Here is a 24,470-nt window from a genome sequence, read left to right as displayed (position 1 = left end):
TTCTCCCACTTGGACAATATAATTAACCACCATAACATTGTCTACCACTCATAAGGTAACCAATAAAAAAAACGTACATAATATCATATCGACGGGATACATATATTATGTATGAGTTGACCTTGAAGACATTTTAATTCAATAACAATCATTAACAATCAAACCAAACATGCATGAGGTACAACAAAATTGAGACTATGCGCATTCATCTCCTTTTGTACCTGTCACTTCGATGAATAACACATATATGCACACATATGTCAATAATAACTAGAAGTGACTACAATATCATTATGCATGTTCAAAACATAAATCATAAGCATTCCATACAAGATACTAGCATGTCCGATACATAATAATAAAACTCCCACTGAGCTCAACAAGCTAGGCTCCTAACAATCCCATTCGAGCAACATGCTCTAAAAATACACATATGGGTAAGCCTTTCGTTAGTGGGTCTGCTAACATGCCAGTACTGGGCGTGTATTCAATGGAAATAAGAGACTCTGTAACTTTCTCTTTAAAAAAATAGTACTTAATGTCAATGTGTTTAGAACGAGAAGTACTTCTAACATTTCTAGAGAAAGCTACTGCTGCGGAATTATCACAATACAATTTCAGCGGCCTCGAGATAGAGTCCATAACACCCAATGCTGAAATGAAGTTCCGCAGCCATATTGCCTGACAAGTAGCCTCATAACACGCCATATACTCTGCCTCCATTGTTGAGGATGTTGTGAGTGTCTGTTTGACACTTTTCCACGAAACAGCTCCTCCAGCCATCATGAAAATGTAGCCTGATGTGGATTTCTTATCATCCACGCATCCTGCATAATCGGCGTCACTAAACCCAACTATATCAAGAGTGTCAGCTCGCCGATAAGTCAACATATGATCCTTAGTACCCTGAAGATATCGCATGACCTTCTTAGCCGCTTTCCAATGGCTAAGTCCAGGATCGCTCAAGTATCTACCCAACACGCCAACAACAAAAGCAATATCAGGGCGTGTGCATACTTGAGCGTACATCAGGCTACCCACAACTGACACATAAGGAACCACTTTCATTTCATCTCTCTCTTTGTCATTTTGTGGACATTGGCCCTTTGAGAATTTGTCACCTTTCACTATTGGTGCCTTTCCAGGTGAACAAGTATGCATATTGAATCTTTTCAAAATTCGATCAATGTAAGTTCTCTGAGACAATCGAAGAATACCTTTAGATCTATCCCGGAGGATCTGTATCCCAAGTACATATGAAGCCTCACCAAGGTCTTTCATATCAAAATGGTCAGATAACAATTGCTTTGTCTCAGACAACAGATTTTTATCATTAGAAGCAAGCAAAATATCATCAACATACAGTACCAGGAAGATGAAGCTGCTCCCACTGACCTTCATATATATACATTGATCAACTTTATTTTCCATGAAACCATTTGCAGTGACAACTGCATCAAACTTGAGATACCACTATCTTGATGCTTGTTTAAGTCCATAAATAGACTTATTGAGCTTGCAAACCATATGCTCCTTGCCAGGCTCCTCAAAACCAACAGGTTGAGTCATGTAGATATCTTCATATAAATCTCCATTTAGAAAGGCAGTTTTCACATCCATTTGTTCAAGTTCCAAATCAAAATGAGCAACCATAGCCATGATGATTCGCAAAGAATCTTTGGTAGAGACAGGTGAGAATGTTTCTTTGTAATCAATACCTTCTCTCTGGCTATATCCTTTAGCAACAAGTCTAGCCTTATACTTCACTGGTTGTCCACTTGAATCATATTTGATCCTGTAAACCCATTTGCACCCAATGGGTCTGCAACCTTTCGTTAGAACAACTAAGTTCCATACTTTGTTTCGCGACATGGAACTTGACTCATCTGTCATTGCATTCAATCATAACTTAGATTGAGGACTTCTCATGGCTTCTTGATAAGTAACTGGTTCAGAAGCGTCTCCCACAACATAATCATGTTCTTGCAAATAGACAAGGTAGTCATCATGAATAGTAGGTTTGCGAGCTCTCTCAGATCTTCTCAATACAACTTTACCACCCTCAATATCAGGATTTTCATCTTGCATATGATTCTGAGGTTCATCATGAGCTTCTGTGGGAATTTGTTCAATCACAGGATCAATAGTAGGAGCGGAAGCGGAAGCAATAGGTACAGGGACATAAATACGTTCTTCCCTGAACACAATTTCTCTTGACCCTTGACTTGAACCAAATTCATCTTCAAAATAGACAGCTCTATCTGATTCTATCACCCTGGTGGTGTGAGAAGGACAATAGAATCTAGAACCCCTCGAACCAATAGTGTAGCCTACAAAATAGCCGCTGATAGTCTTGGGATCAAGCTTCTTAGATTGTGGGTTATAGGGCCTTACTTCAGCTTTACATCCCCAAACATGAAAATGACGCAAGCTCGGTTTCTTGCCTGACCACAATTCGTATGGTGTCTTTGGGACGGACTTGCTAGGCACTTGATTCAAGATATAAGCAGCAGTCCTTAATGCCTCACCCCATAAAAATTCTGGCAAGCTAGAATGAATCAACATACAACGTACCATGTCAAGAAGTGTGCGATTCCTTCTTTCAGCAATTCCATTTTGTTGGGGTGTCCCTGGCATTGTATATCTTGCATCAATACCACATTCCAGCAAGTATTTGGCAAAAGGCCCGAGGTTCCTTCCAGTCTCATCATAACGCCCATAATACTCTCCACCTCTATCCGAATTGACAGCTTTAATCTTCTTTCCCTTTTGAAGCTCAACATTCGTCTTGAAAATCTTGAAAGCATCTAAAGATTCAGATTTTTCACGAATGAGCTCAACATGACCAGATCGGGAAAAATCATCAATGAAGGTGATAAAGTATTTATATCCACCCATAGCAGGTGGAACAAAAGGCCCACAAATATCAGTATGAATAAGCTCTAACACATTTGTAGACCTGTCTGACTTACTCTTTCTAACCTTGGCAGTCAACTTTCCTTTTATACAATCAACACAGGCAGTAAAGTCAGAAAAATCAAGATCCTGAAGCACACCATCTTTCACCAATCTCTCCATTCTATCTCTAGAAATATGGCCTAAACGTTTGTGCCAAAGCATGGAAGATTTCAAATCTGATCTTGCACGTTTAGAACCAACAACAACATTAAGAGAAGAAGAAGAAGGACAAGAGGGAGAAGTAACAAGAACAACATCAAGCAAATCAAGCTTATATAAGTTTCCACACAAAGTTCCATTTCCAATCAACATAGAGTCACGATACAAAGTCAGTTTTCCAGTTCCAAAATGAAGACTATAACCTAGTCTATCCAAAATAGATACAGAGATCAAATTCCTCCTAATAGAGGGTAAATAAGCAACATCATGCAACTCCAAAAAATGCCCAGTATTCAGCTGCAGATTAACAGTCCCAAAAAATTCAACTCTGATTTTAGTATCGTCTCCCATGTACACATACTCCTCCAACCTACTCGGCGTTCTTCGACTTGTCACTGCCTGCAAAGAATTCGTAACATGAATTGTAGCACCAGTATCTAACCACCAAGTGTTTGAGGGCACATCAATAATATTGGATTCCAAACAAACCATCACAAGACAATTACCTTTCTTCTCTAAGTGAGCTTTGAGCTTTCGGCAATCAGCTTTCTTATGCCCGAAGCATTGACAAAAGTTGCACTTCCCTTTGAAAAACTCATTCTTATGACCAGTTGAAGAAGAGCTTGCTTGTCCATTTCCCTTAGGATTGGTGGCTTTCTGCTTATGAAACCTTTGGTCACTAGAGTTGTTGGGAGTGAACTTTCTCTTGTGAGAATTGTTTGGATTGGTCACCATGGAGATACTTCTTGCTCTCCCCTTTTTCATGTCCTCTTCTTCTTTGGCAAGAATAGCAGTCATCTCCTCAATGGTCCACTGCTCCTTTTGAGCATTATAGCTTGATCTGATCGAATCAAATTGAGAAGGAATGGTTTCCATCACAAACCACACCATGTAATCCTCACCAAGATCCAATCCCATGCCCTTGAGCTTTTGGTAACAACCCACGAGCTTGTCAATGTGAGCTCTAATGTCACCCGTATCAGTGTAATTAGTGCGATGGAACAAAGTTAAGCACTCATTTTTCTCATTCTTTGAGAACTTCTTATACTTTTTCTTAATGGCATCAAGAAAATCTTTCGCATTTTCAGTTTGAGGAATACTATCAAGGAAAACCCAGTGGATTAGCTATTTTTAATTGACAACATAGCTAATCCACTCAATCTATCTTACAACATAGTTGTTCTTAAATAAGACTTGATTAATTTTAATTTTGAAAAACTTCTCTCTGCCGATGTAACTATAACTAGAATTGTTAGTAATATTCTATAGGCAATGAATGCATTTGGAAATGAATCAATTTTTTTATGTAATCAAGTATCTCGATTGAACTACCATTTTTATTTAAAAAAATTTCTCTCAACACTTTTAATTCTGAAAACAAAGCACAACCATCAATATTAGAAATTCCATTGTATTTTAAAATATTTTCAAGATTTAAAGATTGATATTTTAAATCATTTTTATCAAGTGATTTTAGGTTTTTCAAATTGAATAAAAATTCAAAATATTTGCATACTCTTGAAACTGTTCAAATCTATTTTTAAGTGAACAAATAATTTGGTCAACCATGAAAATAAAATAATCAATTCGAAATGATTCTTCAGCAGACTTTACTATCTCACCATCACCAATATGTTCATCACATTGTTTTTTTTCTACGAATCACAAGTTTTTCACAAAATTTAGGCTCAATTCCCATCTCATTTGAAATTTCTTTAGTAGTAATCACAGTTGAAAAAAATCTTTCTTTCCTATAATTTTCAAAATAAGAAACTAGACCATTTAACTGATTTATAGCATTATCAATGTCTATATTGTTACTTTGTAAATTTTTATTAATTGAATTGACAGCAAATAAAATATCAAACCAAATAGGCCATGCCCAATAAAAATTCAAAATTCTCTAATTCAAAAGTTGTTAGACACTTAGCTTCACTCTTTAGTTTAGGATCGTCACTTGATTCTGCTAGTTCAAGCAAAGCATCTCTTATTTTCGGAGCTTGAAATCTAATTGCCTTAACACTTTCAATACGACTTTCTCAACGGGTTTGAGATAATGATTTCACAGTTAACGTAGATCTATTATTTTTCAGTATTGTCCATCGCTTAGGTGAAGAAGAGAATAATGAATATATACGTTGCAAAACACCAAAAAATGTTACAACTTTAACACAAGAATTAGTAACATCGCAAATCAATAAATTAAGACTATGACAACCACAAGGTGTATATAATGCTCTAGGATTTATCTCTAATAATCTTTTTTGTACACCTTAGTATTTTCCTTTCATGTTGGATCCATTATCATATCCTTGTCCTCTTATGTCATTAATGTCAAGTTTCAAACTTTCAATTTCTCTTATAAGTTCGGTAAAGAGACCTTTTCCTGAAGTATCATCTACTTTCAAAAATTCCAACAAATATTCTTCCACTCTTATGGGACTAATTGAAGTATCTACAAATCTTAGTATAAGAGACATTTGTTCTTAATGACTTAAATCAAGAGTACAATCAAGTATAACTGAGAAATATTTTGCTTTGATTTTTTTTTTCAAAATTGTATTTTTCACTTCACTTGCTAACAATTGTATCAACTTATTTTGAATTCTATGTCCCAAATAATGATTACGAATATCACTATTTTGAATACGTCGAACATGTTCTTGCATTATTGGATCAAATTCAGCAATCATTTCAATTAAACTCAAAAAATTTCCATTGTTCTCTTGGTAAATCTTTTCATTACTTTCCTGAAATGCCAAATTATTTTTTGCTAGATTTTTGACAATGGCAATTATTCTTACTAAAACATTCCTCCAATGTTCTTTCTCCTTGTTAAGTGTTTCTTGAGCATCTTTATCAATTGTTCTATCTTTTGATAATCTCAATTCTAAATCAAACCAAACACTCATGTTAACTATATGCTCATTATTTATTTCATGACTCTTCAACATAGCACTTAGATGCCTCCAATCCTTAGTTCCACTGTTGACTAATTGAAACGTATGATTCGCACTAGATTTAATTTGTACCAAAAATTTTACAACAAAAACAATATACCTTATTAATTTTTTTTGAATACACTAACCATTTTTTATCATATTTTTCTCTATTTGACAACTTTCGTATATAATGAGAAGTAGAAAAACATCTATCATTTTCATCTTTTGGGAATTCAGTTCACTTACTTTTATTGGACCATTTTCTACTAATAATTTGTATATAATCTAAATTATTTTTAAGATTTCTAGCTTCCATGCTCTCTTCAATATTTTCTTGACATTCTTCATCATCCTTCACATCATCACACGTTTCATTATTAACCTCCAAATTTCTCTATTTAATTAATGTTTATTAGTTTTTTCATTTAAATTACTTTCATCTTTTTTATTAGTGACAACAAATTTTTCTAAAACTCATCTCTGAGAGTTAATTAAACTTTCTGTTTTTTTTTTTTAAGTTTTTCATTACGAGATGGATATTTTCTACTAGAGATACTTATTTTAGGTAGGAAAAATAAACTTAAGAAAATCCACAATAATTGTAATGGAAAAAATAAAATAAAAACCTAAACTATTGCATGTATATAGAAATTAACAACAATTAATCAAAATAATAATGAACAAAATGTGTATGTATACCTGTTATATATATGTACATTTCTTATTGACATCTTCTATGTAAATTGCAAATCAATTGATTTAAAGGAGAAAAAATAATGAGATATGAGAGTAAATATATCATGAGCAGAAAAAATATATCATGAGAAATATTAAAATTTTTTAAAATATATTAGAATATATAAAAAGTGTGTAAAACCAAAATAATCCTACAACTATATATAATAGTTTCATATTCCCAATTTAGAAAAAAAAAAAAAAAAAAAAAAAGGATAAATGATGTGTGTAAAGGTTGGAACTTTTAAAATTCCAACCAATTAAAATTTTCAAAAAAAAAAAAAAAAACCCATAAAATTAGGCTAAAGCTAATAATAAATAGTTGTCTTAGTTTTTAATTTTAGAACCATGCGTGTGTGTATTGAGAACACAAATTTCATTATCAATTTTTTTTTCTTAACATTTATTATATGTATATTATAAAAAAAATATAATTTATAAATGGATTTGAAAAAAACAAGGTCTTTTAATTTTGGGGTCTTATGATGAAGATAATATTTTGTAATTTTGATCAGTAAGTAACTATATTAATCTATTATACAATAATATTTTTTTAGCCAATAGATTATTGCTACTTAAGTTTAATAATATATATCTCTCACTTTCTAAATATTTTATTTTAAGTTTATTGGTATATTGACAAAGTCCATTACAATGTCTCATAAAAAAATTACTAACAATTTTTCTTTGTTTGTACATAATCATATATATACATGACTTTTTTTTTATCAAAACATTCATATATCATTTATATATTTTTTGTCAAAATTAATAATATATATTTCAATAAATAATTTTAATGAGTTGTATATATTTTTTGAATTTATAAGAAGATGAATGTACAATAATTATAGTTTGGGATAAAAAATTTTGTTTATTATAATATTTTCATATATAGTTAGTTCAAATAGATTTTCTTTCTTATATTGATTTTGATAATATTTGGTAGTCTTTAATATTGGTGATGACAACAACTTTAACTGTAGCATCGATTACAATACAATAATAGCAAAATTAAACGATTTATAAGTGAGGTATGGTGATAATAATGATTTGAACTGTTTTCACTTTTTAATTTTTTAATTGAGAATCAAAATTTAAAAAAATATATATTTTTGAAATTTTCTTAAACAATTTTTATTAATTAATATTTTGAATTTCGATTTTAACCTAGACCTTGGGACCTAGATTCGAACCACTGCTCTTCTGATCCTAGACTCAGACTTGAATCTAACTTAAATAAATTTAAAAAATAAAAATTATAGAATATATTTTTGTTTTCTATTTTTAAAATTAAAAAACAAAAGTAGTTATAGAAAATATTTTCGTGTACTGGTGTCCAATTAATGGATTATACTGCAGAGGTGTAGTTTTGTCTTTCATAAGTAAATTTTTTTAATTAAATTAATTATGCACACCATGTCTAATCATCTTAAATGAAAATAAATAACTATTTGCAGGAACACCGCTTTGTCGACACTACCATATTCGATTTATACACAAAAAAATGGACAATTCAGTTATATGCAGACTCAGTTAGAATGAAAAGTGCAAAATAAAAAATTATACTATTGTCTCTGTTGAAGCAAATGTTATCTTCAATTATCAACAATTTAGAGATTAATTTTTCATTTTCTTTTTATCTTACACACATTGTGTTTCTTTTTAATTTTTAATTTTCTTTTTTATTCATGGGTCACTTTTCATTTATATATAATATTAAAATAAATAAAATAAATCCCATTAAATCCAAAAAAAAAAATACGATTGGGTTTATGCTGTTGTACATCTACGATTAAGTTTTCTTTAATTATTTATTGTATTCCTTTTCCTATTACAATTTGGACATTCCCATGGGATCACACATAATATTCCAATCCGCACTTCTCTTTTTTCTTCTTCATAACTTAATAACAAAATATATAAGTAATAATAATAATAAAAAAGAAGCGTGATTTTTATCAAAGTTCACAAAACTAAGCATCAATGGCGAAAAAAACACAGCAAAGTTTACAGCTAATAAATGATTCTAAGTGCTCGACATATGCATTAGTTTCCAGGAGAAAAGTTTTTTAAAGTTACGTAATAATTTACATATATGTTGCAAACACAATATACAAAAAATAAAGAAGAATATGGAAGAAAGAAGAGACCATTATTCACATCTAGAAAGGCAGTGGATATAATAATAGAAACTTTTCATTTTTTTTTTCTTTTTTTTATCAATTTTTTTTTCTTTTTGAGTAAAGATAAATATGAAATTTTAATCGTATATAGTTTTATTTTAATAAAATATAGTATTTTAAAATAATTTAATAGTATTTTGTTATAGAATACTATCACTTTTTGTTAAACATGGTTTTCACTTTTTGTCGACACTACCATATTCTATTTATCAACGAAAAAATGGACAATCCAAATATATGCGGACCCGGCTAGAATGAAAAGTGCAAAATACAAAAATTACACTATTGTCTCTATCGAAGCAAATGAAGATTGAAATCCACCAATGACTATCATTAGTTTTCTTATCTACAATTTTTAGACAAATGCTATCTTCAATTATCAATAATTTAGAGATTAATTTTTAATTTTCTTTTTATCTTACACCCATTTAAGTAATGTTTCTTTAAGTATTGGAACATCAATTTTTAATTTATTTTTGGATTAACTTAAGAACATATTTAAATCATCAAACTTTCTTAAACACTAATATATTGCATTCGGTATTCACTTTTAATTGATAACATTATAAAATATAATACTTAGATACACATAATAATAATCTCACCTAATAATTAATAATATTTTTTCTTTAATTTTTAATTGTATCACTTTCAAATAACATAAAAAAAAAAAAAACTAACATAAATTTAGTATACGTGCCTCGCACGTAGTATTTTGCTAGTATTTTCATATATAGTTAGTTCAAATAGATTTTTTTTCTTATATTGATTTTGATAATATTTGGTAGTCTTTAATATTAGTGATGACAACAACTTTAAATGTAGCATCGATTACAATACAATAATAGCAAAATTAAACGATTTATAAGTGAGGTATGGTGATAATAATGATTTGAGTATTTTGTAGCGATTACAAGTGTTATACGGTGATGAAAACGATTTAATATATTTTTATGTCTCAATTTACATAGCTAAAATATATAGTTTTTTCCTTAAATATATTGTAACTTTTTTATTCACATGATATTAAATTTTGTAGTTTGTAGTGTTCAACATATTCTTAATAAATCAAATCCAAAAATTGTGGTTTTTTATTATTTATTTATTTATTTAATTTTGTTAGCTAAAAAGATTTTTAATTTAAATATTTACATAGATTTTAAAATTATATATATTTTTTATTTTTATTGTATCATTCAACTAAATAAATTGTTTGTTTTAATTTGTTTGATGTGTTTGTTTTTGTCAATTAACATAAAGAAAACAAAAAATTATCCCAATTAATTAACTAGATTTAATAGATATTATTAAAAATATTTATGATGTATGAATTTAATTTTATAAAAGATATCAACTAAATATATGTAAGTGATATCATAATAAATATTTTAAAATTATAAATTTAAATTTCTATTTTATCATTTTAGATTTTAAAAATATTTTATTCATTAATAATAACTTAAAAAATATAAAATATAATTAATAAATAATTAGAAAAATAAAAAATCTAAAGTAACTCACACAAAAAGTAAAAAAATAATTATTTACATGTAATATTAATTAGTATATACATTAACTAGTACTAGTATATATATTTATAATTTCAATAATTCAATTCAAAAAAATTCTCATAATGTTATATATTTTTTAGTAATTGGTGAAATGCTTAAATCTATACATATATTATATTATTTTAAATTTAATTTCAAAATTTGAATATCCGGAAGATCCACCATAAATATCTATGATCGATGTATCATTATAAATACAATAATTATGATGAGATTCGTAGTCGTCTAGGGTTTTTATGTTGTTATCATCTTTGGTAAATAATTCGTAGCTAGCGTACTTGTAGATTCGGCTTCTTCGTTTACAAGTTAAAACAACAACTACACTCAAGTCTCAATTCATAATAAAGGTAACTATTTCTAACTCAACATGATTATGATTCCCATCAATGCAATTTTTTTCTTCTTCTTCTTCTTCTTCATTAGGGCGGTGACATGTCAGCTTTTGATTAGTTTAATAAGATCGAGAATAGATCCTCTCGAATTCAAAGATGAAAGTTTTCGAGAGTCAAACAATAGACAAAGGAAACACACAAATTAATACTACCACACATTCACATACAATATTATATATTTTATATATACATAAAAGTTAGAATAATATCTGACTCAAAAAAAAAAAAAAAGAGTTTGGGTACAGGCTTTGTGGAAAGCCACAACGTAAATGACACACACCGTGATCCTCTCTACACTCTACTCTTTCTCTATTACTAGTAGTAGTAGTACTCACTGCTCACTGTTCTCTGCTCTCTGCTTTTTGTTTAGTTTAATCTCTGGGACTGGGGTCTGCACGTGCTCTCTGCCTCTTCCTCTCACGTGCGTGCGTTCGTGACTCATCATTCATATATACACACACACTGTGTTTATGTATAATGTTTCAAAATTTTACAAATTAACAGAAGCTAAGAGTAGAAAAAACCAAGAGAAGTGAGAAAGAGAAAGAGAAAAGGGTCTTGTTGGGCTCGGTAGTTGTGGTTGTGGAACACTTCCCTATATTCGCTGTCATCGGTACTCCTCAAACCACTGCTCAAATCAGATTCTTCCTCTTTCTTAACACATCTACATTAATTCATTTTATATATACTACACTCTATCTCTACTATTACTACTCTATTTAATTTAATATTCTTTTCTTATATATATTTTAGATTGAATTGAATTAAAAGGTATTCTTTTAACTTACTATACAATTAATTATATATATTTAAAGATAGACAGAGAGTGAGAGAGAGAGAAAGAGTAATTCCTACACAGTCAGATTAGATCAAAACCTCTATTTAATTTCTTTCTTATTACTGGAATAGAGATCTTACAGCTACAGAATTGCCCTTTGGATCGAACAGAGAGACCACCCACCCACCCACCCACCACATTGTTTTTGGTTCTACCTGTCTCGATCACCATATATTCAAACCTTCAAAGGTGAGTTCTTTTCAGTTTTTCTTCTTCTTTCTTCTACATGGTTTTCTCTGCTGCTTTTGCAATGTATATAAATTAATTACATATACATATATACGCTTTCTAATCTGATATATAGTTTTCTGAAACACATGCAATGCAAGCTTTAAATGTTTTTCATTTGGATTAACAAACGTACGGATCTTACTCAAAACTATATAATGAGTCTAGCTACCTAGCTAGTTCCTATTCCTATAGCCAATAAAGTTTCAGTACTACTTGTCATTATGTAGTATCGTATATCAGTTACTGCTGTCATACATATTAGAATTCTTTTTTTTTTTGGCAAAGTATAGATATATATTAGAATTCATAACTCTTTCTCTTCCACTATCATTATCCATGTCTTATAACATGACACTCATTATTAAAACACATTTAGTCTCTCTTATTTACTATATATATGTACATACATACATACATAAATGTATATATATATACATGTATAGATTAGGAATACAGACAATATATTGAATTGATTGGAGGTTGGACTGGCATGATGAGTCAAGCAATGTCTGATTGATATATAGTAAAGACTACTGTCTACAATAATACTAGTTGTTGTGATGGGATGTGCTATTTTTAGTACATAGTATAAAGCTAAGGTTGAAAATTTGAGTTCTGATCCCAGTGATCCAACCAAACTCAAATGCTCATGTTCTTGTAAGTTTCATACAAGAAAAATATAACTTTGATCAAATGTGAAATATTTTAAACACATATATATTATATACATTATTCTATTAGCATGTAATAGCTCTTCACAATATTAAACTAGAGGTGTAATGTAACTTGTATACACTTGTACAAGTGGTAGTGTTTTTTTACTTCTTTTATTTGAAGTTTGCCTCCTACAACTCCCCATATACTTCTCACGAGCCATGTGATTGGGTACCCTTTAGTTTGACTACATAACTACAACCCATGTGGACCAAAAAAAAAAAAGCTTTACCCCTTTTGTCATGATTTAGGGAAAAAAAGGGTTTTTTGAGCTAGCTACTACACACCACACAATATTTTTGGTTAATTAATTAATTAAAGTAGACATTGATAATTACTCTCAATCTACTTTAAAGTCTAAGTTAAAGCAAAAAATAGAAATATTTATCCTGTCTAATTAAGAATCATCTCACCATCATCTTTAATCTAGATCTCATGATTTTGATTTGGACAGTGTATTCAGGGGACATCCATGACCTTTCAACAATTAGGAAAATGATGGGATTGTAACCTTTACCTTTGTCATCCTCTATAACCAACCCTATCCGAGTAACTTTCTATAGCTTTAGGCCAAACTTTCTTATAGGTTTTCCCACTTGTCATCTTATGAGAAAAAGCATTTTCAAAAAAGTGGTTTCCATTGAACAAGAATCATTAATAAGCAAAACCCAATAATATTTATGTAAAGGGGAGCTTAAGTATGTGATCATAATATATAAGTACATAGCCAACTCGTTGTTAAGGTATAAGGGATGAATGGTCTAGTATGTAAAATAGAACTATTAATAAATTGTTTTGACAACTCATTTCGTATATAGAGGACAGTTTGTTTTTTTTGTTGGGAAGCATTAATTGTAATTTTTTATATCTTCATATATATATATATATATATATATTTGTGTGTATATGTGAAAATTGTTTCATCAACTTAGTCCTAGTCTATCTACCTTGTATTGTCTAACTCACCCTCCTATTTTCAAGCTCAACATTTTTCATTCTTTCCATCTAAACTTGCTTTTCCAAAACTACCCCTCCAAGTACATATTCTTGATTAAAAGCACATGCAAATACAAATTACCAAACTAGAATGGCATGTTTGTTATTGGCCACAAGAAAATAAAATAAAAGGAAGAAAAATACTGCCATTGTCTTCTTTTGGTGGAAACTCTTGAGCCAAGTCTCTAGAATCATATATGAGGACCACTTTCAGTTCATTTCAAGTCTACTTACCCAGACCATTGCTCTGCTGTATGGGACAAAAGAAAGTCGTGTCCCCTCTCAATTTAGCGGCTATTGGGTTGGGCCCATTTAGAGATATTATTTTATATATTATCTTTCATAATATCTAATGTTACAAATATAGTTTGTATAGAATTAGATTATTATTATTATAGTTTGAAATAACATATATTAAAATAAAAACTCTATATAATGTTATGATTAATTACACCCGGTCAATGGTCTAAGGAATCTCATCTCAGATGTGGTAAGTTTTTAGTTGTCTCATATTTTTTAGTGTGTATTTAGCTACAAGTACCAATTTCTCATCAACCAATATAATAGTAAGATTAATAATATTAATATTTTTATATTATCCATTCTTGTTGGGCTCGGTTGACCAGATTTAAAGCCCGTGAATGTTGTCTTCCTCTATAGTACACAAGAAAACATTCATGGACGATCTTACCCTTTTGGGATTCACTCGCTAATTAAAATGCATGTAGAAAGTTATAAAATTAAAAAATCATTATTTTTATTCTCCATTTTATTTCTTTTTACGTATAAACTTATAAGAAAAAGCCTTTGAATATGCTGAGACTCAGACTTTTTTCTTTTTATTTTCTTTTATTAAATAATTTAGTAGGTTTTGGAGTTTGAAGTCAACAAAAAAAAATTAATGGAAGAAGATAAAAATATCAAGAGTAACTGCCCACAACCACCTCGGGTTTCACGTAAGAATGGGAATAGGAGCCGGAATCACTCGAGAAAGACGGAAGGGAAAACGGATCAGGTAGATGGCGGAGATCGGATCAAGTGCTCCGGCAACTCATGCCGATCGTGTGCGGCGGCGCTCATAGCCGATTGCGTGGCTCTTTGCTGCTGTCCCTTGGCGGTGATCAACTTTTTCACTTTCGCTTTTGTGAAGGTGCCTTGGGCAGTTGGGAAGAAATGTTTGAGACGATGGAAGAAGAAGAAGAATAAGAATAAGAGTAAATGCGAGAAAGGTCATCAATATAACGACAGTGATGGTAGTGTCGTTGGTGGAGAGAGGTGGTGGAGAGAGGAGGGTATAATGGAGATTTCGTCGTCTTCGGGGGAGAAAAACGACACCGTTGAGGACAGTGTTTGGATGGAATTGTATCAGGTTGGTCATTTGGGGTTTGGCAGAGTCTCCTTCAGTGGGATTCAACCTTCTCAGGTTAAGGGCAATTAGGGAATATTACATTAGTACGATTACGAAACAATGTGTAAAAAAAAATTTCTTTTTAGTTTTATTTTTTTTTTTTATTTTACCCTTTTCACTTGGGTAATTGGGAAAAGAGAAAAGTTACCAATTGAAAATTGAAAGGTTATTATTAGTGGCAAAGTTTTGGATGACTTTCTTTTGTATTGTTGTGGAAGAATGGTTGAATTAGCTAAGAACCAGTCACCAAACGAAGGCAACACACATTCTGTCGTTCTCTGATGTGTTTGTGTGGCTTTACTGTAAATAAAAACCCATATCCATCTTATTTATTTGGCGGTATTAGTGTGAGAACTTGCGTAATTGAGTTGATTCGTTTTGCTAATTGTGATCAAACTTAATTAACCCCTGATAATAGGTTAGTAATTGAATTAATACTATATATATTTGATTGAAATCTATCAAAAAAAATAGGTGAGGTGTTTAAGAATCTTTCTTTTTCTATATAATAATCTTTCAAATTGTTGAAGGTATTAATAGCTGATTAGTATTATGTTGTAGATTATATTTCATTATGTATATTTTGTGTCAGATTAGTATTTTTATTTTCTTTAGAATTTAAATAGCTGATTAATAGCCATAATTGTTAATAGTATTTTTTAGGAAGATAGACATCATTTTTATTTTATTCCAATAAGTGATCTCCTATTTATACACATACAAGACTCAAATATTAAGAAACTAAGAAAAATGGAAACTAAGAAAAAAAGAATGTTAATTACATTAATGGTAAAAGATTTGGACATCCACATAATTAATAATATTTATGACACTCCCCATTGGATGTCCATAATAACTGCCTCACCCTCGCCAAGAAAACCCAGTGGGACAAAACTCGGTCAAGAAAAAAAGAGTGCAGTATGAAATTACTCCCCTTCATTTTGGCATTCATGGAGATCCTTTAATCGACGCATTCCAATCTTGTGAACCATCTTCTCAAAAGTTGATGTTGGTAATGACTTCGTGAATAAGTCTGGAAGATTATCAGTTGATCGAATTTGTTGGACATCGATATCACCATTTTCTTGAAGATGTGTAAAGAAGAATTTTGGTGAAATATGTTTAGTTCTGTCTCCTTTAATGTACCCTCCTTTAAGTTAAGCGATGCAAGCAGCATTATCTTCATAGAGAATTGTTGGTATTTCTTTATTAGATGTTAATCCACATGTTCCTCGAATATGTTGTGTCATTGATCTTAACCAAACACATTCTCGACTTGCCTCGTAAATTGCAAGTATCTCAGCATGATTTGAGGAAGTAGCCACCAGAGTTTGCTTTGTTGACCGCCAGGATATAGCAGTGTCACCGCAAGTGAACAAATAGCCAGTTTGAGATCTGGCTTTATGTGGATCAGATAAATATCCTGCATCTACGTAACCAATAAGTTGTGACCCACAATTATTAGAATAGAATAATCTTTTATCAATAGTACCCTGGAGATAGCGGAGTATGTGCTTAATCCCTTTCCAATGTCTATATGTTGGAGCAGAACTAAACCTTGCTAATAAATTGACAGAGAAAGCTATATCAGGTCTTGTACAATTAGCAAGATACATCAATGCTCCTATTGCACTAAGATATGGTACTTCTGGACCAAGGAGCTCTTCATGTTCTTCTCTAGGTCAAAAAGGATCTTTTTCTACATCAAGTGACCTAACTACCATTGGGCTACTTAATGGGTGTGATTTATCCATATAAAACCGTCTCAAAATCTTTTCAGTATAAGTTGACTGATGAATGAAAATTTCACATTTTAAATGCTCAATTTGTAGACCAAGACAAAATTTTATTTTTCCTAAATCTTCATTTCGAACTCTTTCTTTAGATATTCCACAGCTTTTGAAAGTTTTTCAGGAGTTCCAATAATATTCAAATCATCAACATATACAGCAATGATAACAAACTCTTGAACTTTTTATAAAAACACATGGGAAAATAGGATCATTTTTATATCCTTCTTTTAATAAATATTCACTAAGTCGATTGTACCACATGCATCCTGATTGTTTTAATCCATACAATGATCTTTGTAATTTAATTGAGCACATTTCTCGATTGCTTGAATTATATGCATCAGGCATCTTAAATCCTTCAAGGATCTTCATATAAATATCACTATCTAGTGATCCATATAAATAAGCTGTGACTACATCTATTAATTGCATATCGAGTTTTTCACTCACAGCCAGGCTAACCAAATATCTTAATGTTATTGCATCCACCACAGGAGAATATGTCTCCTCATAATCAATACCTGACCTTTGAGAAAAACCTTGAGCTACAAGTCTTGCTTTGTATCCCACAACTTCATTTTTCTCATTTCTTTTACGTAAACATACCCATTTGTATCCAACGGGTTTCACACCTTCAGGTGTTTGGACTATAGGTCCAAATACTTTGCGTTTAGCAAGTGAATTCAATTCTGCTTGAATTGCTTCTTTCCATTTTGGCCAGTCTTTTCTATTTTGACATTCTTTGATAGATTTAGGTTCAAGATCCTCGCTTTCATTTACAATTTCTAGCGCTACATTATAAGCAAAAATATTGTCGACAATTACTTCGAGTCGGTTCTATTCTTTTCCTGTATTGACATAATTTATTGAGATCTCATTATTTCTAATATTTTCAGGTACCTGAATCTCTTCAAGAGATTTGTTTATGTCAACATCTTCCTCAAAATTTTTAGCCTCTTCATTAGGGCCATCTTGATTATTTGCTCCCTTTCTTTTTCGAAGATTTTTATCTTTGGAACCGACTGGTCTACCACGTTTCAAACGTGCTTTAGAATCATTAATTAATTGTCCTTCTGGGACTTCAATTCGAATTGGAGCATTTTCAGCTGGAATATGTGATTTGGTTATTTTCTTTGGGTCAGTGAATGCATCTGGTAATTGATTTGCAATATTTTGCAAATGAATTATTCTTTGAACTTCAAGTTCACATTGATTTGTACGAGGATCAAATTGAGATAATGATTGTGCATTCCATATAATTTCTTTTTCCAGCTGTTTCTTTTCCCCTCCCCCTAAAGCTGGGAAACTTGTCTCATCAAAATGACAATCAGCAAAACGTGTTGTAAATATATCTCCAGTTGTGGGTTCGAGATATTTAATGATAGATGGAGATTCTGTAACGCCCCGATTTCCCGAGACGTCACACTAGCTAGTCCGTTTAAAACCATTTAAGATAAAGACAATAAAAGACTTCTTTAATAAATAAAAAAAAATAACTAAGCATGAGATCTCATTATTTTTAAAACAAAACATTTATTTATTCATAACTTTAAAATATAAAGCCTTACAAAAACTATTTGAATCACAATCTTAAATGAAATATTTTTAAACCAAAACATCGTGACAATCCCCTAACATGTAATCCATGCCTCGAGCTCGCCACCCTCACTGTATAGTTTTGCCTTACCTGCACACAGAGTACCCGTGAGCTAACGCCCAGTAAGAAGAGCTATGTAGGACATAACCCCCCAACTAGATAACATAGTCATAAACATAATAACATCACAACATCAAATTAATTCATACCATGCTAGCATACATATACCAACATATCATATCACATACTATTCTCAAATATAATATAACATCATATCACAGTGTAATCTTAATGCATGCTATACTCACACACATAACACACAGTATCTTATCGCACATTGTCCTCACATACGATAACATACTCCCACTCATGTTGATCAGACATGAAGTGTAACCTGCCCTGCCTCGTGCTGTTCTCACACTCGGCATCCAATAGGGCAACCCCTTATCACAAGTTATACTCACCCATGATAGGATAACCTGCAAGTAAACCCATACAAGCAGCCAAAATATATCCTGCAGTGCTATGCTCACACCAGCAGAAGAAAACCTACCCTATAAGTGTTATTCTCACACAAACAGTCAAAAGCCTTATCATTATCACATACTAAAAATACTAACGTAAACAACAATTCACAGTACAAAATCTCATAAACACATGAACATCAAACCCACAATAAAGTCGTATGTTTCAACATACACCCTGTGCACAGATGTCCACTCTTCTTACCTCAGTTGCTAAGTATATCCTTTTCTCTCCCTCGAACCTCTTGCCGAGTTTCTTTGTTGAGAACAAGATCCTCAGAAGGTGTTGATCGGAGCTTCGCCGGAGTTACGCCGGTGAGCCCTTCTTCTCCGGCGACGGCGAGCCTCCAACTTCTTATACAATTGCTTTTCACGCATTATTTTGATTGGAAAAGCTTCTGCCGGTCTTAGAACCTCAAGCCGACCATAAATCACCAAATAATACGGTCCAACATCGTTGTCTTCTTCGTTGCCGGTGTACCTTTAAAAATGGAGTCCAACAATGGCAATTTTCGTTCAGGGCTTTAAAGCTTCGATTCTCCACGTCAAAACAGATTCTTGGGGTCCTATAAGCTTAAACACAATGTTCTTTAAACCCAGAAATGGTTCAAGTACGTTTAAATTCGATATTGCTCAAGAACATGCTTGAATGTGCATGAAAATGGTGGATTTCGAAACCTCTGCTCTTAGCCCGTTTGGTCATGACTATTAGCTTCCTTAGATCGTAGAAAAGCTACTCAAAACGATCAAACAAACCCAGAAACTCTCTAAGTGTTTCAAGATCAAAATTTCTCTTTCTCTCTCTAAGTTTCATGTAAATCTATATCGGTCTCTCTCGCTCTCTTTCCAGGACTTCTTCACCTACGAATTTTTTTGGGTCTTTAGGCTTCAAAATAATCGTATAAAAGATCGTAACAAACTCATTTTGTGGAACGATTCATAGTTCCACAATTATCGGGATTTTGTTACGGATGTTACTAATACTTATTGTAACAATTACACCATTCTATAACAATATTATTAATATTACTATATTATATCTCTAATAAAATGACAATAATAATATAACAAATATATTACACCATAATATAAAATAAATTCACATAATTATTATTGTTATACCCACAATAATAATATGCACAAAATAAATAATTAAATTATCACAAGTATTTAATTATTTACTCAACATTCTCATATGTTTAATAAATTTTCTTAATATGCAAATTAACAAAGTAACGACAAAAGGAAAAAAAATTACAAAATTACCCTTTCAAGAAAGAGGATATTACAATTATCCCCTACTTGAAGAAATTTCGTCCTCGAAATTTACTTTTACATTTTCAGTCCACACAACTGTTCCTCTCAAATTATGAATTCCATCATCGAAATTATCTAATTCAATGCAATCAATAGACTACCTGATTCTATGTTTTGTAGCATAATAATTAAGAATGTAGCCCTACACATAATGATCCAATATATCGTCAACAACTGATGTCATTCATACAGACCATATGTCTTCTATAAATTACATGAACTGCATGTAAGCTAAAGATTGTAAAAGGTATCCTTACACATGCGAACTAGCCAACATCTAGCCTTAGAAGCTCACAAGTTAACATACTCTCATGAATGAGCTACATGCATATCACTATAAAAGAAACATTTACTAATTCATCAAACTAATGAAATAGGAATAAAATTTACTATCAAAATCACTCTCTCTAAGAATAACATAAGGACAAAAATCGCTTAATTTGATTCTCATATATATATATATATATATATATTTTACTCGCTTAATCTTTTCTTCTATTATAACCTTAATGATTAGATTTCCCCTTTGATCCAAAATTTAACTTAGTTATTTCTAATAAAATAATAGAGCTTAAAATTATCTATACATTAACACTTAAATAAAAAAAAAAATATATATATATATCAAACTTAAGAACGTACCAATAACTATATAAGCCTAATTTATTAAACCTGAAACATACAATCTCGTTAGAAATGCTAATATAACGACTAAACTTGTTTTTATCATGTCATACTCTATTTAATCACAATTCTCTTTGAGATACACTCTTAAACTCCTAATTTATGAAAATAAGTATAACCTATCAAAATCAAACTTAATTTACGTAATATAGCTACACCTTGAAACATTTTTTTTTTTTTCAAAAGCTATCCCATTGATATAATCCTATCGATGAAATACTAAGACCTATTCTTCTAAACACAAAGAAAATTTTTAATCACACTAAATTCGTACACCCAAGATGTAACGTAGCATAAAACATGCAAAACTAACATGAACCGATTAACTAAAACTTACAGTACAGTGAGTCGAGGTCGTCTCGTGGCAATGAACTTTACATGTTAGGGCTAACCACATTCTTTAGGACCGTATTGCTCTGATACCATATTGTAACGCCCCGATTTCCCGAGACGTCACACTAGCTAGTCCGTTTAAAACCATTTAAGATAAAGACAATAAAAGACTTCTTTAATAAATAAAAAAAAATAACTAAGCATGAGATCTCATTATTTTTAAAACAAAACATTTATTTATTCATAACTTTAAAATATAAAGCCTTACAAAAACTATTTGAATCACAATCTTAAATGAAATATTTTTAAACCAAAACATCGTGACAATCCCCTAACATGTAATCCATGCCTCGAGCTCGCCACCCTCACTGTATAGTTTTGCCTTACCTGCACACAGAGTACCCGTGAGCTAACGCCCAGTAAGAAGAGCTATGTAGGACATAACCCCCCAACTAGATAACATAGTCATAAACATAATAACATCACAACATCAAATTAATTCATACCATGCTAGCATACATATACCAACATATCATATCACATACTATTCTCAAATATAATATAACATCATATCACAGTGTAATCTTAATGCATGCTATACTCACACACATAACACACAGTATCTTATCGCACATTGTCCTCACATACGATAACATACTCCCACTCATGTTGATCAGACATGAAGTGTAACCTGCCCTGCCTCGTGCTGTTCTCACACTCGGCATCCAATAGGGCAACCCCTTATCACAAGTTATACTCACCCATGATAGGATAACCTGCAAGTAAACCCATACAAGCAGCCAAAATATATCCTGCAGTGCTATGCTCACACCAGCAGAAGAAAACCTACCCTATAAGTGTTATTCTCACACAAACAGTCAAAAGCCTTATCATTATCACATACTAAAAATACTAACGTAAACAACAATTCACAGTACAAAATCTCATAAACACATGAACATCAAACCCACAATAAAGTCGTATGTTTCAACATACACCCTGTGCACAGATGTCCACTCTTCTTACCTCAGTTGCTAAGTATATCCTTTTCTCTCCCTCGAACCTCTTGCCGAGTTTCTTTGTTGAGAACAAGATCCTCAGAAGGTGTTGATCGGAGCTTCGCCGGAGTTACGCCGGTGAGCCCTTCTTCTCCGGCGACGGCGAGCCTCCAACTTCTTATACAATTGCTTTTCACGCATTATTTTGATTGGAAAAGCTTCCTGCAGTGCTTAGAACCTCAAGCCGACCATAAATCACCAAATAATACGGTCCAACATCGTTGTCTTCTTCGTTGCCGGTGTACCTTTAAAAATGGAGTCCAACAATGGCAATTTTCGTTCAGGGCTTTAAAGCTTCGATTCTCCACGTCAAAACAGATTCTTGGGGTCCTATAAGCTTAAACACAATGTTCTTTAAACCCAGAAATGGTTCAAGTACGTTTAAATTCGATATTGCTCAAGAACATGCTTGAATGTGCATGAAAATGGTGGATTTCGAAACCTCTGCTCTTAGCCCGTTTGGTCATGACTATTAGCTTCCTTAGATCGTAGAAAAGCTACTCAAAACGATCAAACAAACCCAGAAACTCTCTAAGTGTTTCAAGATCAAAATTTCTCTTTCTCTCTCTAAGTTTCATGTAAATCTATATCGGTCTCTCTCGCTCTCTTTCCAGGACTTCTTCACCTACGAATTTTTTTGGGTCTTTAGGCTTCAAAATAATCGTATAAAAGATCGTAACAAACTCATTTTGTGGAACGATTCATAGTTCCACAATTATCGGGATTTTGTTACGGATGTTACTAATACTTATTGTAACAATTACACCATTCTATAACAATATTATTAATATTACTATATTATATCTCTAATAAAATGACAATAATAATATAACAAATATATTACACCATAATATAAAATAAATTCACATAATTATTATTGTTATACCCACAATAATAATATGCACAAAATAAATAATTAAATTATCACAAGTATTTAATTATTTACTCAACATTCTCATATGTTTAATAAATTTTCTTAATATGCAAATTAACAAAGTAACGACAAAAGGAAAAAAAATTACAAAATTACCCTTTCAAGAAAGAGGATATTACAGATTCATACCCAACATATATTCCCAGCCTCCTTTGAGGACCCATCTTTGTTCGTTGTGGTGGAGCAATCAGAACATATACTGTACAACCAAAGATTCTTAGATGGGAAATATTTGGCTCCTGACCAAAAGCCAATTGTAGTGGGGAGAATTTGTGATATGATGTTGGCCTAATGCGTACAAGTGCCGCAGCATGTAAAATAGCATGTCCCCAAGCTATAATTGGGAGTTTTGTTCTCATAAGTAATGGTCTTGCGATTAATTGGAGGCGCTTAATAAATGATTCTGCTAGACCATTTTGTGTATGTGCATGAGCATCAGGATGTTCAACATTTATCCCTATTGACATACAATAATCATTAAAAGCCTGTGATGTAAATTCACCAGCATTATCAAGGCGGATTGTCTTGATTGCATAGTTTGAAAATTGTGCTCGTAATCGGATTATTTGAGCAAGCAATCTTGCAAATGCTACATTACGAGTAGATAATAAGCAAACATGTGACCATCTAGTTGATGCATCTATCAATACCATAAAATATCTGAATGATCCACATGGTGGGCAAATAGGCCCACATATGTCGCCCTGAATTCGTTCAAGAAATCTAGGGGATTCAATTCCAACCTTTACCGGTGAGGGCTTAATGATTAACTTTCCTTGAGAACAAGCAGCACATGAGAACTCACTGGATAAAAGAATCTTTTGGTTCTTCAGTGGATGACCATGTGAGTTCTCTATTATTCTACGCATCATAATTGAATCGGGATGGCCTAATTGGTCATGCCAAATAACAAATAAATTTTTCTGGTTTGTGAACTTCTCGTTCACAATAACATGAGTTTCTATTATACTTATACGTGTAACGTACAAACCTGAAGACAAACCAGGTAATTTTTCTAATATGCATTTTTTTTCTTGAAACAATAGATGTAATGGAAAGATATTCAAAATTATTTTCATCTATTGTCTCAATGTGATATC

General features: G+C 31.7%; 2 protein-coding genes across 6 annotated transcripts; one reads left to right on the top strand and one right to left on the bottom strand.

Moving 5' to 3' along the window:
• The first annotated feature begins 10,738 nt into the window (after positions 1-10,738).
• On the top strand, positions 10,739-15,479 carry LOC115698633 (uncharacterized). 5 transcript variants are annotated; one of them, XM_061102885.1, is made up of 3 exons: positions 10,739-10,898; positions 11,314-11,970; positions 14,591-15,479. In XM_061102885.1, the coding sequence occupies exon 3, from the start codon at positions 14,624-14,626 to the stop codon at positions 15,158-15,160; it is 537 nt and encodes a 178-aa protein (XP_060958868.1). In that variant the 5' UTR covers positions 10,739-10,898; positions 11,314-11,970; positions 14,591-14,623; the 3' UTR covers positions 15,161-15,479. The 5 variants fall into 5 exon arrangements, with proteins under 5 accessions (XP_060958868.1, XP_060958867.1, XP_030481620.2 ...); XM_030625760.2 differs by lacking the exon at positions 10,739-10,898 and having other exon boundaries at positions 10,987-11,556; positions 11,853-11,970; XM_061102884.1 differs by lacking the exon at positions 10,739-10,898 and having other exon boundaries at positions 10,986-11,970; positions 14,588-15,479.
• Positions 15,480-16,287: 808 nt separating this feature from the next.
• Positions 16,288-16,746, bottom strand: LOC133030587 (secreted RxLR effector protein 161-like). The gene has a single exon (XM_061103379.1). It carries the CDS (start codon positions 16,744-16,746, stop codon positions 16,288-16,290), a length of 459 nt encoding a protein of 152 aa, XP_060959362.1.
• Positions 16,747-24,470: the final 7,724 nt, after the last annotated feature.

This window comes from Cannabis sativa, chromosome 8, assembly GCF_029168945.1.
Source record: "Cannabis sativa cultivar Pink pepper isolate KNU-18-1 chromosome 8, ASM2916894v1, whole genome shotgun sequence".
NCBI lineage: Eukaryota > Viridiplantae > Streptophyta > Magnoliopsida > Rosales > Cannabaceae > Cannabis > Cannabis sativa.
The sequence above is the reverse complement of the archived record's forward strand: the minus strand, read 5'-3'. Positions and strand labels throughout refer to the sequence as shown.

What these genes read in the sequence shown, in the direction of transcription:
- LOC133030587 (XM_061103379.1), bottom strand. Translation starts at nt 16,746, where the DNA reads ATGTATCTTGCTAATTGTACAAGACCTGATATAGCTTTCTCTGTCAAT.
- LOC115698633 (XM_061102885.1), top strand. Translation starts at nt 14,624, where the DNA reads ATGGAAGAAGATAAAAATATCAAGAGTAACTGCCCACAACCACCTCGG.